General features: G+C 45.6%; 3 protein-coding genes across 6 annotated transcripts in view; 1 reads left to right on the top strand and 2 right to left on the bottom strand.

Moving 5' to 3' along the window:
* The window catches only part of UTS2 (urotensin 2), a 579,903-nt gene that overhangs the window by 23,574 nt on the left and 542,716 nt on the right, over positions 1-13,613 (bottom strand). The gene's annotated exons all lie outside the window — the stretch shown is intronic.
* Positions 1-13,613, top strand: part of CAMTA1 (calmodulin binding transcription activator 1) — a 706,892-nt gene that overhangs the window by 196,344 nt on the left and 496,935 nt on the right. For all 4 annotated transcript variants that reach the window (XM_083512793.1, XM_083512795.1, XM_083512792.1 and 1 more), the window contains exon 3: positions 1,355-1,422. In XM_083512793.1, coding sequence (XP_083368919.1) covers positions 1,355-1,422 — 68 coding nt within the window. The remainder of the gene's footprint in view (positions 1-1,354; positions 1,423-13,613) is intronic.
* Positions 1-13,613, bottom strand: part of ZBTB48 (zinc finger and BTB domain containing 48) — a 386,674-nt gene that overhangs the window by 330,616 nt on the left and 42,445 nt on the right. The window lies entirely within an intron of this gene.

Raw genomic sequence — 13,613 nt, 5'->3', positions numbered from 1 at the left:
TCTGTTCTCATCCTGAAGCAAAGTTCTTAACCAGAGGTACTATTTCTGGGTTAGCGGAGTCTGTAACTTGAAGCATCTGTAACCTGAAGCATCTGTAACCCGAGGTACCACTGTACATGCGAATCAAAGGGATCACAGGGGGTCGCATGATCTGCTTCAGAGGGGGCCCCTTGGATTCAGTTCCAGAATTGGAGTGCCCGTTTCGCCACTGCTCTCTGTTCCTCCTGTCCTCTTCCCTTTACCAATGGTAGCCAAGGTGTTGCCCCCCAGATGGTGTCCAGCAACACATCGTCTTCCCCACTTGACATCATGACAGCGCCTACCTGCAGGCTGCTCACCTGGCAGCGAGGGGAAAGACGCAGAGGAATGGAAGGAGCCTGTTCAGTCGTGACAAACCACACACCTGCAGTGCGCTCTGTACAAAATTTGGAAATAGCAACTGAAATGACCGAGGTCTCAGTTCCACTTTGGAATGAAGATCAGATAATGCTGGGAGAAACCAATATGAGAGACCACGGCACACACACACACACACACACACACACACACACACACACACTCCTTAGCCTGCTCTTTAGGCGAAACAATCAAACAAACGTACCAGGTTTCCCCAGAACAGTTGTCAAATGTCAGCGATCAGACCATTGCCACCATCAGGCTCACAATCTAAAAGCCATGACACAAAAGGAAAAGGGGTTGGGAAGCAGGAGGAAAGACTGCAGACTTGGGCGCCATTTCTTGGTTGACGGGATTATTTTATTTTCTCACAGAATTGTATTGGTCTGTGACTGTGATAAATAATTCTTTCCTCCCTGTCGTGACCAGCTGGAGCAGGAAAGACTTCAAGGACAGGAGGAGCCAAAAGTTGTCTGATCAGAAGTTATTTTGAATATGTATTTTGAATACTTTATAGCCTGATTGGCCCCCAAAGGAGCTCACAATGAAAGTGTGTTCAAGGGTGTAACAAGAAGGCTACATGGGGAAGGTTGAATGTGGCCAACCCTTCTCTGGGCTCTGCTCTCTGGAGGGAGGGGGTAGAAGGGGCTGCGGAGGCATTGGACTGGATTGTGTGTGTGTGTGTGTGTGTGTGTGTGTGTGTAAGGCCTGGTGAATGATCAAGATGCAGAATCATGATGCCCCACTCTTTGGTGATGTCAAAGTCCCCCGACAGCTGATGATTTGCCGCGATCCCTGCTCTCATCAAGAGAAATGGTTTTTAGAGAAGTGAAAGCACTGATTTTTAATGGTTTTTCTTTTCATTTTCTCACCATTTGTGAGATGCTTGTGCGGTGCAATTAATAAGCTTCATTCACTCATTCATAATCTAACCCTCCCCTGTTTTTTCCTCTTTCAGGAAATTGCTGCATATCTAATAACATTTGAGAAACATGAAGAATGGCTAACAACCTCCCCTAAAACCAGGTAAGACTCCCAAAAAAGCCCTCCTTCTTGTGAAAATGCCCATTGATCTATTTTGCTCCTGATTTTACTTGACTGGCTAAATCAATTCATTGGTCACCCAGTGAAGGCAAAAGGCAGGGAGGGGCTCAATGGGGTGGGGGCCAGGCTGCAGAAGAACCAGCAGCCCACCAAGTCATGCTTGATAGCTTGTGACACCAAAGTCTCATTAATTGACTTAATGAGTATTTTATTGAATGAAATCAGACTGATTAAAACCAGGCCATCTGCAGTCTTGACAGGTGGGGAGGGGGGAGGCTGAAACCTGATGGCTTAACATTTAATTGTTTCTGTTGAGAGGGATGGATTTCGAAGGCTTGGCTGAGCGAAGGGGTGTCGTCTGCTCAAGTCCGCGGCGTTCCCAATTGCTGCAAACCATTTTATACCAGACAGCAAAGGGAACCAGAACTGAAGGGGAAGTTGTGCGGGTGAATCTGAGATTGTCTGTTGTCCTGTTGGATTAAGCTTGCTGCGATGAGACCCTACCACCACCAGCCCCATCCCCAGCCCACTTTCCCAGGAAAGGCCACAACTGGAAGACCTGTTGTATACACTTTAGGTTGTAATTGCTACAAGGTCTTCCAGCTTTTAGAATTGTAGTAATTTTGCTCAACCTCAGCTACAACAAATGAGAACAGAAGGTGTGTTTTCGTGCTGCGCAAAAATTGTGGACATTTTCAGTAGGGTTGAGAAGTATGTTGGGTTGGGGTTTTTTTTTTTAAATCTAGTTGTTATTATTTTTCTTAACTCTATTCTCTGCAAAGGTTTGTGTTTCGGGAAGGCTGTTTTGGGTCATTTTCTTCGGGCCACAGATGTTACTGAATTACAGGTCTTCTTCAGAATGACAGGGACAGGGGCTTATTGGAATTAAAGGTGACTTGAGAGCTCCTCTTGATAGCTCCACCAGCTTCAGAAGTCCAGGCGTGGTGGTGGCTCAGGAGAGGGCCTTCTCTGCAGCAGCCCCTAAGTTGTGGAACTCCCTCCCCCCAGAAGTGCACCTGGCAATGTCGCTCTGTCCTTCCCATGTTATGCTGAAGAGGCATCTCTTCACCCTGGCCTACGACACCCGAGATACGTATTTTAGGACCCATCCCATTCTCTTGAACATAATCTGTATTTTTTAAATTGTTGTAATATGCCCTGGTGCTTTGTGGTAAAGAGCCATCAAGAGATTGAAATAACAACAGATTAATGACACAATTTGGGAGGCGGGAGGTAGAACATCTCCCTTTCCATTTCTTCTTGCTCTGTAAGGAATTGCAGTGAGATTAACATTTGCAAATAGCTGACATTTCAGCAATATCCAGAGGTTGCCATTCAAAATGTGGAATTTAAGTTCCGTTTTGAATATGACGCTTTCATCTCAAAATACGAATCCTTTCCCTAAGGTACATTCTGTTACGTTCAGGGGGTCTTATGGCCAGGTAAGCATGTAATAAGAGTGTCGTTTTAGAGGGACATCTCGGAGTGTATGTCAGATTCGGAAGTTCTGCGGCACTCCAGCTATCGCAAGGGGCCAAGCACAACTGCCTTCCAAACTCTTGAAGTGTTTTCAGGTATTGAAACTGGATATCTTCTGTCAAATAATCAGTGAATGCGGTCAATGTGATTTGTTGCATATTAAGTGTCAGAATTTGCAGTGGGGAGCACTGGATTCTTTTGCAAGGGATAGATTAATTTCAGCTCCCATGAGTTCAACCATAGGAGCCAACTCCTAGGAGCTGTGGGGCCTCCTGTGCCCACAATAAAATATTTGAGGGGGCCAGGCCCCACAAAGTTGATAGGGATTCCCATTCAAATGCTGTGTGTGCACAGTGTCCTGTGATCAATTATGTGGGGCAGGCCTTACCCTGGCCCCCACAATATTTTATACAAGGTGGCACCTCTGAGTTCAACATTTATTATTTGACACCTTTCATAGCCAGCTTTTCTTCTGTGATAGAACTCGAAAGAGCTGGCGTGGGGCTCCCAGAAAGCTTCTCATGTAGCTGCTGACCAGGCCAATTTTTGAAGAAAAACATAGAGAGAAAAAATAGGGGTTACGGAGGGAAAACTTCAGCTCAAAGAGACAATAATTGTGTGAAACCTCCCATTCCAAGCCCACTTCTGAAACATAAGAAATTTTGGAAGCATCAGAAATTGGGGAAGAGGAGTGGACTGTCCAGATTGGAGCCTTGGGCAAGGCTTGGTCTTGCTAACCTGAGAATGCCTTCATTTACAGTATTCCCAAATTCAGGGATTGATGCAGAAGATCCCAACTCTTAGGCAAACTTGCACTGGGGTCCTGCTTGCGAGTTTCCCATTTTGACACCTGGTTGGCCACTATGAAAACAGGATGTTGGGGTTCCCCCCCTCCAATTCTTTTTCTCTCTCCACTCCCAAACCCCATGACATGCAAAAGCTACGCAAGTCAAATTCCATTCTCTTTACTTGCCTGTTGCTTGGTTTGACATCTGATTCCTTGGCAAACAGTTAGTCAGGAGGACAAAATTTTAGCAAGACTCGAGAACTGCTGTTGGGAGTAACACGTGGTTGTTGTTTAGTCATTTAGTCGTGTCCGACTCTTCGTGACCCCATGGACCAGAGCACGCCAGGCACTCCTGTCTTCCACTGCCTCCTGCAGTTTGGTCAAACTCATGCTGGTAGCTTCGACAACACTATCCAGCCATCTCGTCCTCTGTCGTCCCCTTCTCCTTGTGCCCTCCATCTTTCCCAACATCAGGGTCTTTTCCAGGGAGTTTTCTCTTCTCATGAGGTGGCCAAAGTATTGGAGCCTCAGCTTCAGGATCTGTCCTTCCAGTGAGCACTCAGGACTGATTTCCTTAAGAATGGATAGGTTTGATCTTCTTGCAGTCCATGGGACTCTCAAGAGTCTCCTCCAGCACCATAATTCAAAAGCATCAATTCTTCGGTGATCAGCCTTCTTTGTGGTCCAGCTCTCACTTCCATATTTCACTACTGGGAAAACCATGGCTTTAACTACACGGACCTTTGTTGGCAAGGTGATGTCTCTGCTTTTTAAGATGCTGTCTAGGTTTGTCATCGCTTTTCTCCCAAGAAGCAGGCATTCCTAAGGTTGTGCTGATGCCAAAAATAAAAGGAGTCCCTGGCCCAGTTCCTTCCAGTAAGCAAAATGGCCTCATGAGCCATTTACTTAAAACAAGGGGGTTATAGCTTGTATATAAGTTTATGTCCCATTGTGTTTGATAAGAAGGTTGGTGACAGGCTATGAAGTGGTGGCGGCCCCCTTTTAAAATCAGCAGGGATGTGCTGAGCTCACGCTTGGGGACCGTGGCAGGCAGGAAGATGGGTTCTCCGGTCTTGCTACCTGGGAGACTTTAACTGGGGATTCTGTGGATATTCTGCAGGCAAACCAGGTGCTCTAACACTAAACCACAGCCTATTCCCCTGGCTGCTTGGAATAACTCAACTGCCGCAGGTGCTCCTGGGACCTTGGAGTGGAGTGCAAGCAAGGAAAGCAAATTGTAAATAAATAGATTTTCAGCATAGCCCTTAATTCTCCACTCTGCAGCCTTGAGTTGCTCCTTGCCAGAGCACCAGTATACAAGGGAGGAAGCTTTCCGTGCAAGCATTGGATGGCCTGGGCCAGGATCAGACCCCAAGGGCTTCGTGCATGGAGTCTGCCTTGCCGTCTTTCTTCTGACTGGTGAAGGATTTCCACCCTCTTTCTGTCTTCTCTCTCCCCTTCCCTTCCTTTCTGCTGAACAGCAGCCAAGGGTGGGAAACGCCGTTTCCTGACTTGAGAGGTATCGTGAAAGCGAAAGCAGATCATCCCGACCTGGTGCCGAGTCAACCTATTGAACGATCCAAAGTTCTCTTATGCAAAGTCGGGTGGGGTGGGGTGGAAATCAGCCGCAGTATTAAAATGCCTGATTATGGATGCATTTGCAGAAAGAGTTACTTCCCCCTCCTCCCCGCAGCACCCCATAAAACTTTGAGGGTTTGTTTAGTCTGCTGAAGGCAAGGCACAAAAATAGCAGGATTTCTATTAATATTACACTATCCTGCTCCTTTGCGATTATACTTGAAAGCTCTGCTGTCCCGGGAGAAGGAGAAAAAAAGACTGAATGTGTGCGTTCGTGCCTGTGTGTGTGTGTGTGTGTGTTGTTGTGCGCACAATTGCTGTTCAAGGACCTTAAATTACTTGTTTGAATTTGCTTTGGAATTTATATAATATATTGAAATTAATTGCTGCAGTTTAGTGCTGAGTTCATACAAACAGGCCTCTTGGTATTAAAGAATTAATGACATTGATCCTGCACTGGACTGGAACATTCTTTTGGGTTGTTTCTCTCCCCCTCTCCCTGCCCCCACTACTAATTTTGTTTGAGAAAATTAATAAAAATGAATTGCACGGCTGTGACAGTTTCATAGAGTTTCTTAATAAAATGATGCATAATGTGAGCTGGAAGGATCCCTCTTGCAGCCGCTGTAGGTTCTGATATTATTATTATTTTTTAAAACCAAACATCCGCCCCCCCTCTTGCTGTTGGGGTGGCTCAGGAGACAATTAAAAACACAATCTATTAAAATGATTTCTAAATCAACACAACACCAATCAGCGGAGAAAATGATCGTGGCGGTAGAAACATCTACCAAACCCTGTCTGAGTAGCTAACCTCCAACAAACAGCAGCTGGAAGGAGAATGAGAGAGGCTGTAAGTGTCTCCTTTAGAGCCCCATAAGGAGGACACCACCACTAAGAAGGCCCCGCTCCTTGCAGCCTTCTGCATGACTTTACAGAGTTTCCCCGATTTGTAAATGAAGTTTGCAGCACTAAGAAATAAACAAACCGTCCATAGTCAAAACTGTGGGATTCACTTGCACAATATTAAGCGATGGCAACGACATCAAAGGGATGCCCACCAATTTGGATGGCTTTAAGAGAGGATTAGACAAGTCTACTGATGGCTACTAGTCACAAGGGCTATGGTCTGCCTCCACAGCAGGAGACAGCAATGCTTTTGAATACCAGTTGTTGGAGACCACGGGAAGGGAGAGGGCTCTTGTGCTCGGATCCTGCTTGAGATTTTCCCGCAGCCATCTAGTTGACCCCTGTGAGAACAGGATGCTGGACTTGGTGGGCTATTGGGCTGATCAAGCAGGCTCTTCTTGTATCTGTTTGTTAGTTTCTTCACTTCTGCATGTGACTTAGTTTTTATTCACACTTTCTGTACCACCCTGGTATCTTTTGAAGGAGGCAGTTAACAAATATATTCTTGAACAAACTAAGGAACAGCCTTGCTGGTGGGCCTCTTGGAAGGACTGGATCTCATGGATCACTGCAAGGAGGAGCATACTGAACTACACAGACCTTTGGTATGATCCCATAAAGTAATAAAATAAAATAAAACATATATTTGTCACAAATAAAATACAATTAATCAAACATTTCCCCATACACATTCATTTTAAAAGTCGACTTCCCTCACACCCTTCCATGGTTTTCTAATGGTTAACTTCCGCTGCTGCATATTATAGTTAATCTATACCTTCTTTTCTCAACTTTATTCCCAAAATAACTTTTACTGCCGTATTTAATGCCAAACCTGCTAGCAAACTTAGCTACTCTACAAGCCCACCACGTATAAAATGTACTACTTTCTATTTATTTGCATTGGGCCCTCCTAATGGTTGGTGGAGGAGGGCATTATTAGAGCACAAGACCAGCAGGCTTAGAGGGTAGGCAGGAGACATTCCTCAGGAAGGTTCTGCAGAGGAAATTGATCTGAAACGTGACAGGCCGGATCTTGGGCTGCAGATCTTTTGCCAGAAACCCAACCATATTTCGGTGATAAATGACTGCTATTATGAGATTGCTATCCGAGATCTGCTATCTTAAATCCTTGCTTCTGATTGCATCAGCTTATTGCTGGAGTGAGACCTGCTCTGCTTGGGAAGTGATAACTAAGGGGGGGGGGAATCTATGAGAATAACTGCAGGCAAACAAGGTCATGTGACAGTGCTAGGACCATTATCATGTGGAAAGCTACCTCCATGAAAATGAATGGCGCAAGGCATCCAGCCCCACACTGACAGCCATTGGGATTTCTGTTGATATCATCAGGATAACAACAACAACAACAACAACAACAACAAATGGGTTTTCCACCAAGATGTGGGAGGACTGTAGTGCCAGAAATTCCCATGGTGGTTCCTTTGGGGTTTTCCTTTTGGTTGTGGTTAGAAAATATGCTAATGCATCAACTTGAGTATTATTAAAACTAATTAAAAACTAAATGCCACATCAAGATAGATCAACAAAGTACATTTCGCGATGCGTTCTCCTTGATGTTCCCTCCCTTGTAATCTCATTTGTTTGCTTGTTGTTGTGGTTGTTTTTTAATTGGCCAGCTAATCTACAGCAGAGCTGGCAGTCATTAGCATGGCTTGGGTGGGGGTGGGGGGGCAGCGCAGCGAGGAAATAAATGAATACATGAACTGGTCGAGAAGTACAGTAGCATCACAGGAATCTGGAATACTTTGCAGTTTCTACACAAAATCGTGGAAATCAATTAGGCGTTCTTGCAGTGAACAAAAACGAGGTTGGTGGGGGGAGCCGTGGGGGGTGGGGGTGGAGATGTGCTTTGGGCCCCACTGGGTTCCTTGTCATGACTAATTTTGGGAAACATCAGACAGCTCCTCGTTCTCCAGCTTCCATGGTGTATATTCTTCAAGGAAACAAACAAAAAGGCCTTCTGTTGTTGGTGTTTTTTTTTTTTGGGGGGGGACTAAGTGTGTGTGTGTGTGTGTGTGTTGTGTATGCACCCACATCCACTTGTAATATCCAGTAAGATGAGCCGCTTGCATAAGCCTTGTGACATGCATGGCATTACTGAAAAGGCCATAATATTCAGAAATCTGCCACCCCTCCGCCATGCACTTCCTCTGGGAATAAGCTCCACAGAGCAGACTGAGTCTGCTCCTCCATGAATCTGACTACCAACACCTACCGGCCAGGATATCTAAACCACTGAGCCTTGTGGGCTTGCCGATCAGAAGGTTGGCAGTTCGAATCCCCGCGATGGTGTGCGCTTCCATTGCTCTGTCCCAGCTCCTGCCAACCTAGCAGTTCGAAAGCACGCCAGTGCAAGTAGATGAATAGGTATCACTGTGGCGGGAAGGTAAATGGCGTTTTTGTGCGATCTGGTTTCTGTCACAGTGTTCCGTTGTGCCAGAAGCAGTTTAGTCATGCTGGCCACAGGACCTGGAAAAGCTGTCTGTGGACAAATGCCTGAAGTGAGATGAGCGGCACAACCCCATAGTCCCCTTTGACTGGACTTAACCGTCCAGGGGCCTTTACCTTTTCCTCTTTTTTTTTTTTTAACCTGTGTACTACCTCCACTGCTAAAGGCAGCAAATGCCTCTGAATACCAGTTACAGGGGGATATATGATTGGGGAAAGTCCTGTTTCTGCACACATGTCCTGATTGTGGTGGGCTCCCCTTTGCAGCATCTGGCTGGCCAGCGTGAGGACAGGGTACTGGAGTAGATGGGCCTTTGGACTGATCCAGCTGCTGATGCTCCTTTTAGGGGCCGGGCAAGATCAGTGTTATGGGACGCGGGTGGCGCTCTGGTCTAAACCACAGAGCCAATCACAAGGTCGGCGGTTCGAATCCCCGCAACGGGGTGAGCTCCCGTTGTTCAGTCCCTGCTCCTGCCAATCTAGCAGTTTGAAAGCACACCAAAAAGTGCAAGTAGATAAATAGGTACCACTCTGGTGGGAAGCTAAACAGTGTTTCTGTGCGCTGCTCTGGTTTCGCCAGAGGCAGCTTAGTCATGCTGGCCACATGACCCTGAAGCTGTCTGCGGACAAACACCAGCTCCCTCGGCCAGTAAAGCGAGATGAGCACTGTAACCCCAGAGTCGTCCGCAACTGGACCTAATGGTCAGGGGTCCCTTTACCTTTACCTTTAAGATCAGTGTTGCATTGACACCAGCCTGCAAGCAATTCTTAGAGCCAAACTTGCATCCCCAGCGAATTCCTGGTACAACAGTGGAGGGCCGTGATCCCACACCCTCCAACGTTCCTTAGATGAAAATAGGGATATTCTATTCTATGACAGTATCATGGCTATTTAGTTGTATTTATTGAACCAACCCCCCTCCCCCGCAACCCGGGTTTCCCTAAATGCAGAACATAAATTCAAAAACTCCTGGGCTTAAAATACCTCAGTTTCTGTGTGTTTCCTCTAATAACTTTTGTACTTTTAAAAAATTAATATTTCATTAAGAGAATTTTATATTTAAAATGGTAGAGTGAGGAAAAAAAGAAAGTGAGTGAGTGAGAGATAATGAAAAAAAGAGAAAAAAATACTGTTACATTACCATACATTAATATGCAGGTGTTTATCTTCTTATTTTCCTAATACACATTTGATTGTGGGTAACCTAATATATTCTGTGTAAACCTATTCCAAATGTCATTGTATTGATCCAAAGAAAGTTTGCAAATAACTTTTGTACTTGACCAGGAGGAATTGCTCAAGCAACGATACTGATGTGGAATAGAATGTCCCTATGTTCATCTGAGGAATGTTGGAGAGTATGGGATCCTGGAGGTACTTAAGCCTAGGTCTTACTCTCAGTGGGTGAAGGAAGCCCCTGTGTTGTCCTTTTGACACAGCTTTTGGTCTGCAACCTTTGTTCTCGTGGCCCTGGGGGTGAGCATGTGTGTGAGAGAGACAGAGTCTTGTGGCATAGTGGAAGCTCAGGCCAGGGTGCATTTCTGAGTCTCTGTTCTTAGTCTAAGGGCAGACATCCTCCCTGGGTGCTGCCCTAGAGCTCCCCAGTAGTGTCTGCTGGCTCTTCCTGGTCTTGGCATGCACTAAGGGCTCTGTGTGGGGCAGGCTCTCTTCTTTTGAGGGGGTGACACCCGGGAGTTAATCATGCCAACTGCGTGCCAACTCATGCAGATGGTTGCACGGGCACATTAGTAATCGGAGCTGGGCCTTTGTTTATCCCCACTTCATCCCTTGGGGAAGCATTTATGGGCTTTCCACTGTGGGATGCCACTTCTGACACCACTTGTTGCACTACAGACAAACCCTCCTAGCCACTCTGTCCACACCTACCTTTTGGGCTTATCTTGTCTCCACCTTGCAAAACTTCAGCAGCTGGCTGTTTGGCTAGAAAGAAAGGCAGACATGTGGAGGGCTAGGAGCGATTTCCTTCGCAATTCATATTTGCCCCCTTGCCATCCATTTGTTTGGGCCCACACTACTGGCTCCTGTCCTTGCTTCTTCTAAAACATACCTGTGTGTTTGGAGAGTCTGCACCAAGGAAGTTGCTGTGTAACATTTCTAGGCAGCAGGAGTTGGCAATGATTAATATTTCTGAAACCCCAAAGTTCTGCGGCACTCTACTCTGGCGAATCAATAGCAATTTACATGCGGTGTCAGTATCTATTTGTGGTAATTTAGTTTTACTTCGGCTACCTCCTGGTTTTATTTTTAGCATTTTAATTTCCCTCTGCCAGCTTTTAGGAAAACAAGAGTCACTTTCTCCCCCCCCCCCACCGGCAGACAAGGGCTACTGGATGGGGGAACCGCCTTTCTTCCTGTGATAAATTCTCACCTAATAAATCATGAAGCTTTTCGAATGGCCCGATTCCTAAGAAAGCAAATGTGCGCCTCTCCCCACCTTCCAAAATCAGCTGGCTTCCTTTGTTGGTGGTCTCAGGGGAGACCTTTCCCTTTTGTGTCTTTTCTCTAACTGGTACAAAAAATGGCTTTCTGAAATCCTTGCAGAGACAGGTGTATGAGCCTTCTGGAATCATGATCTCTCCCCTAATCCCCTTCCTCTTCTTTCGCACTGGGGCAACTTGGAGTCTTATCCTGTTTGATGGTTTGGTGGTTCGAGTGTCAGACGAAGACCTGGGTTCGAATCCACACTCAACCGTGAAGCTCACTGGGTGACTTGGGGGGGGCAGTCAATGCCTCTCAGCCTAACCTCAGGGTTCGTAGACGGTCATAGACTCATGGTGTTGGAAGGGACCATGAGGGTCATCTACTCCAACCCCCTGCAATGCAGGAATCTTTTCCCCAACACGGGTCTCGAACCCACAACCCTGAGATGAAGAATCTCATGCTGTAATTGAGCTACCTCGGGTTGTTGTGGGGATTAAATGAGGAAGGGTGGGGGGAACCACATACACCACCTAAAGCTCATTGGAGAAAAAAGTGGGACATAAATGCAATAAAGAAAGAGAGGAAAGGGATTTTGTGAGGTGGAGGGGGCGGTATTTTAGGGTCATATGGGCTGTGGTCTAAACCACTGAGCCTCTTGGGTTGCCGATCAGAAGATCAGCGGTTCAAATCCCCACGATGGGGTGAGCTCCCATTGCTCGGTCCCAGCTCCTGCCAACCTAGCAGTTTGAAAGCACGCCCCAAAGTGCAAGTAGATAAATAGGTACCACTCCAGCGGGAAGGTAAACGGCGTTTCCATGCACTGCTCTGGTTTCGGTGTTCTGTTGCACCATAAGTGGCTTAGTCATTCTGGCCACATGACCTGGAAAAACTGACCTGGAAAAAACTGTCTGCGGACAAACGCCGGCTCCCTTGTCCTGTAAAGCGAGATGAGTGCCGCAACCCCAAAATCATGACTTGACTTAAATGTCAGGGGTCCTTTACCTTTACCTTTTTACGGGTGTGAGGAGGAGGCTAACAAATGTGAACTGGATCCTGGAGGCAGGAGGTTGAGTCAGAGGCTCAGCTTGTGTGATACCTGGGGTGTTGTCTGAAAACACTGAAGCACTATTCATGAATTCTGTTTTCAGTGTTTGATGGTAGTTGTAACATCCAGGTGAGCCAGGAACCCACAGACAGCAGTTATAATTTTGCAGATTATAATGCCAGCACTTCTGACCTGATGTCAGTGTTCCTGTTGCATTAGGGAACCGCGGCTTTTGGACTGACATGCCACCATGCTACACTAAATTTAAAATGTCAGGAAAGACCTGTATGCCGGGATACTGCTCCAAATTTTGTCACGTGAAATTACGGCGCAAAACTCCCATCATTTTCTGAGTCAACAGGGTTGCAGGTGGATTTTTTTTCTGAATGAACATGGAAATTATTGCTAAACTTCTACCAGACTCTAGTAGACTTCTAGAAATGGCTTTTATGTTGTGTGAAACATCACACATTTAACAGGTGAAGATGGAATAAAGTGCCATCTTAGTGCAGCCTAAGTCTCTTGGTTGTATAATAGCTGTTGCTTTTTTATTCCTCTATTTTTTGTTGATTGGAAGAGAGTAGGGATGGGAGGCTCTGTCAGTTTTGGTTTGTTCAACTTTCTCAGTTTTCCAGTTTTAAATTTAGTTCACATTTCTGCAGGAAGTTACAAGTTATTATTATTTTTCTTTAAAAATCCCCATGAAAATTCGTCAGAATTTCTGTGCAGATTTCTCCTAATAAACACGGTTTTGACAAATAGACACATTTTTGAAACAATTTCTCTTAATATAATGCATTTTTGCATTCATTGTTATGCATTCATTCCTCGAACACGTGCCTTTTTGTAAACTTTATTTGGTTGCAGAACTGCATCACAAAGTTCAGATAAGTTCATTTCTTTTAATGCACTTAACTGTTTTTTTCAATTCACCTAACTGTTTTGTAAAGTGCAAATTTGATAAATTTGGTTTTAAAGGTGAACTGAATTAAATTTCTCCCCCATCCCTAGAAGGGAGGACATGCAGCGAAACACCCTGGGGAGGCTGTATCTGTTGAGACATTATTTAATCAGCAGCCCCTTTGGGACAGTCATGGAATTGCAGAATTTGAAGGGACCCTGAGGGTCATCCAGTCCAACCCCCTGCAATACAGGAATCCTGCCCACAGGTGTCCCTGGGTGGGCTCGAACCACCAACCTTCTGGTTAACAGCCAGCTGAGAAAACAGCCGAACACTACCAGCGTCTTCGCCGCCACCCCCATGACCAAAATTTGGTGTAGAATCATCACCCTTATGGAAACCCCATATGGACATTGACTCAATGCCTTTTGGAGAGATGGGCGTCTACTGGTATTCCAGAACCTTTGCAGTATATATTAATTTTGCAGTATATAATTAATAGTAAAGTTAATTGATGAATTATTCATTTTTTCATGTAAAAATAGGAGCAATAAATATT

This window comes from Podarcis liolepis, assembly GCF_965112155.1.
Source record: "Podarcis liolepis genome assembly, chromosome: 7".
Classification (NCBI taxonomy): Eukaryota; Metazoa; Chordata; class Lepidosauria; order Squamata; family Lacertidae; genus Podarcis; species Podarcis liolepis.
The sequence above is the reverse complement of the archived record's forward strand: the minus strand, read 5'-3'. Positions and strand labels throughout refer to the sequence as shown.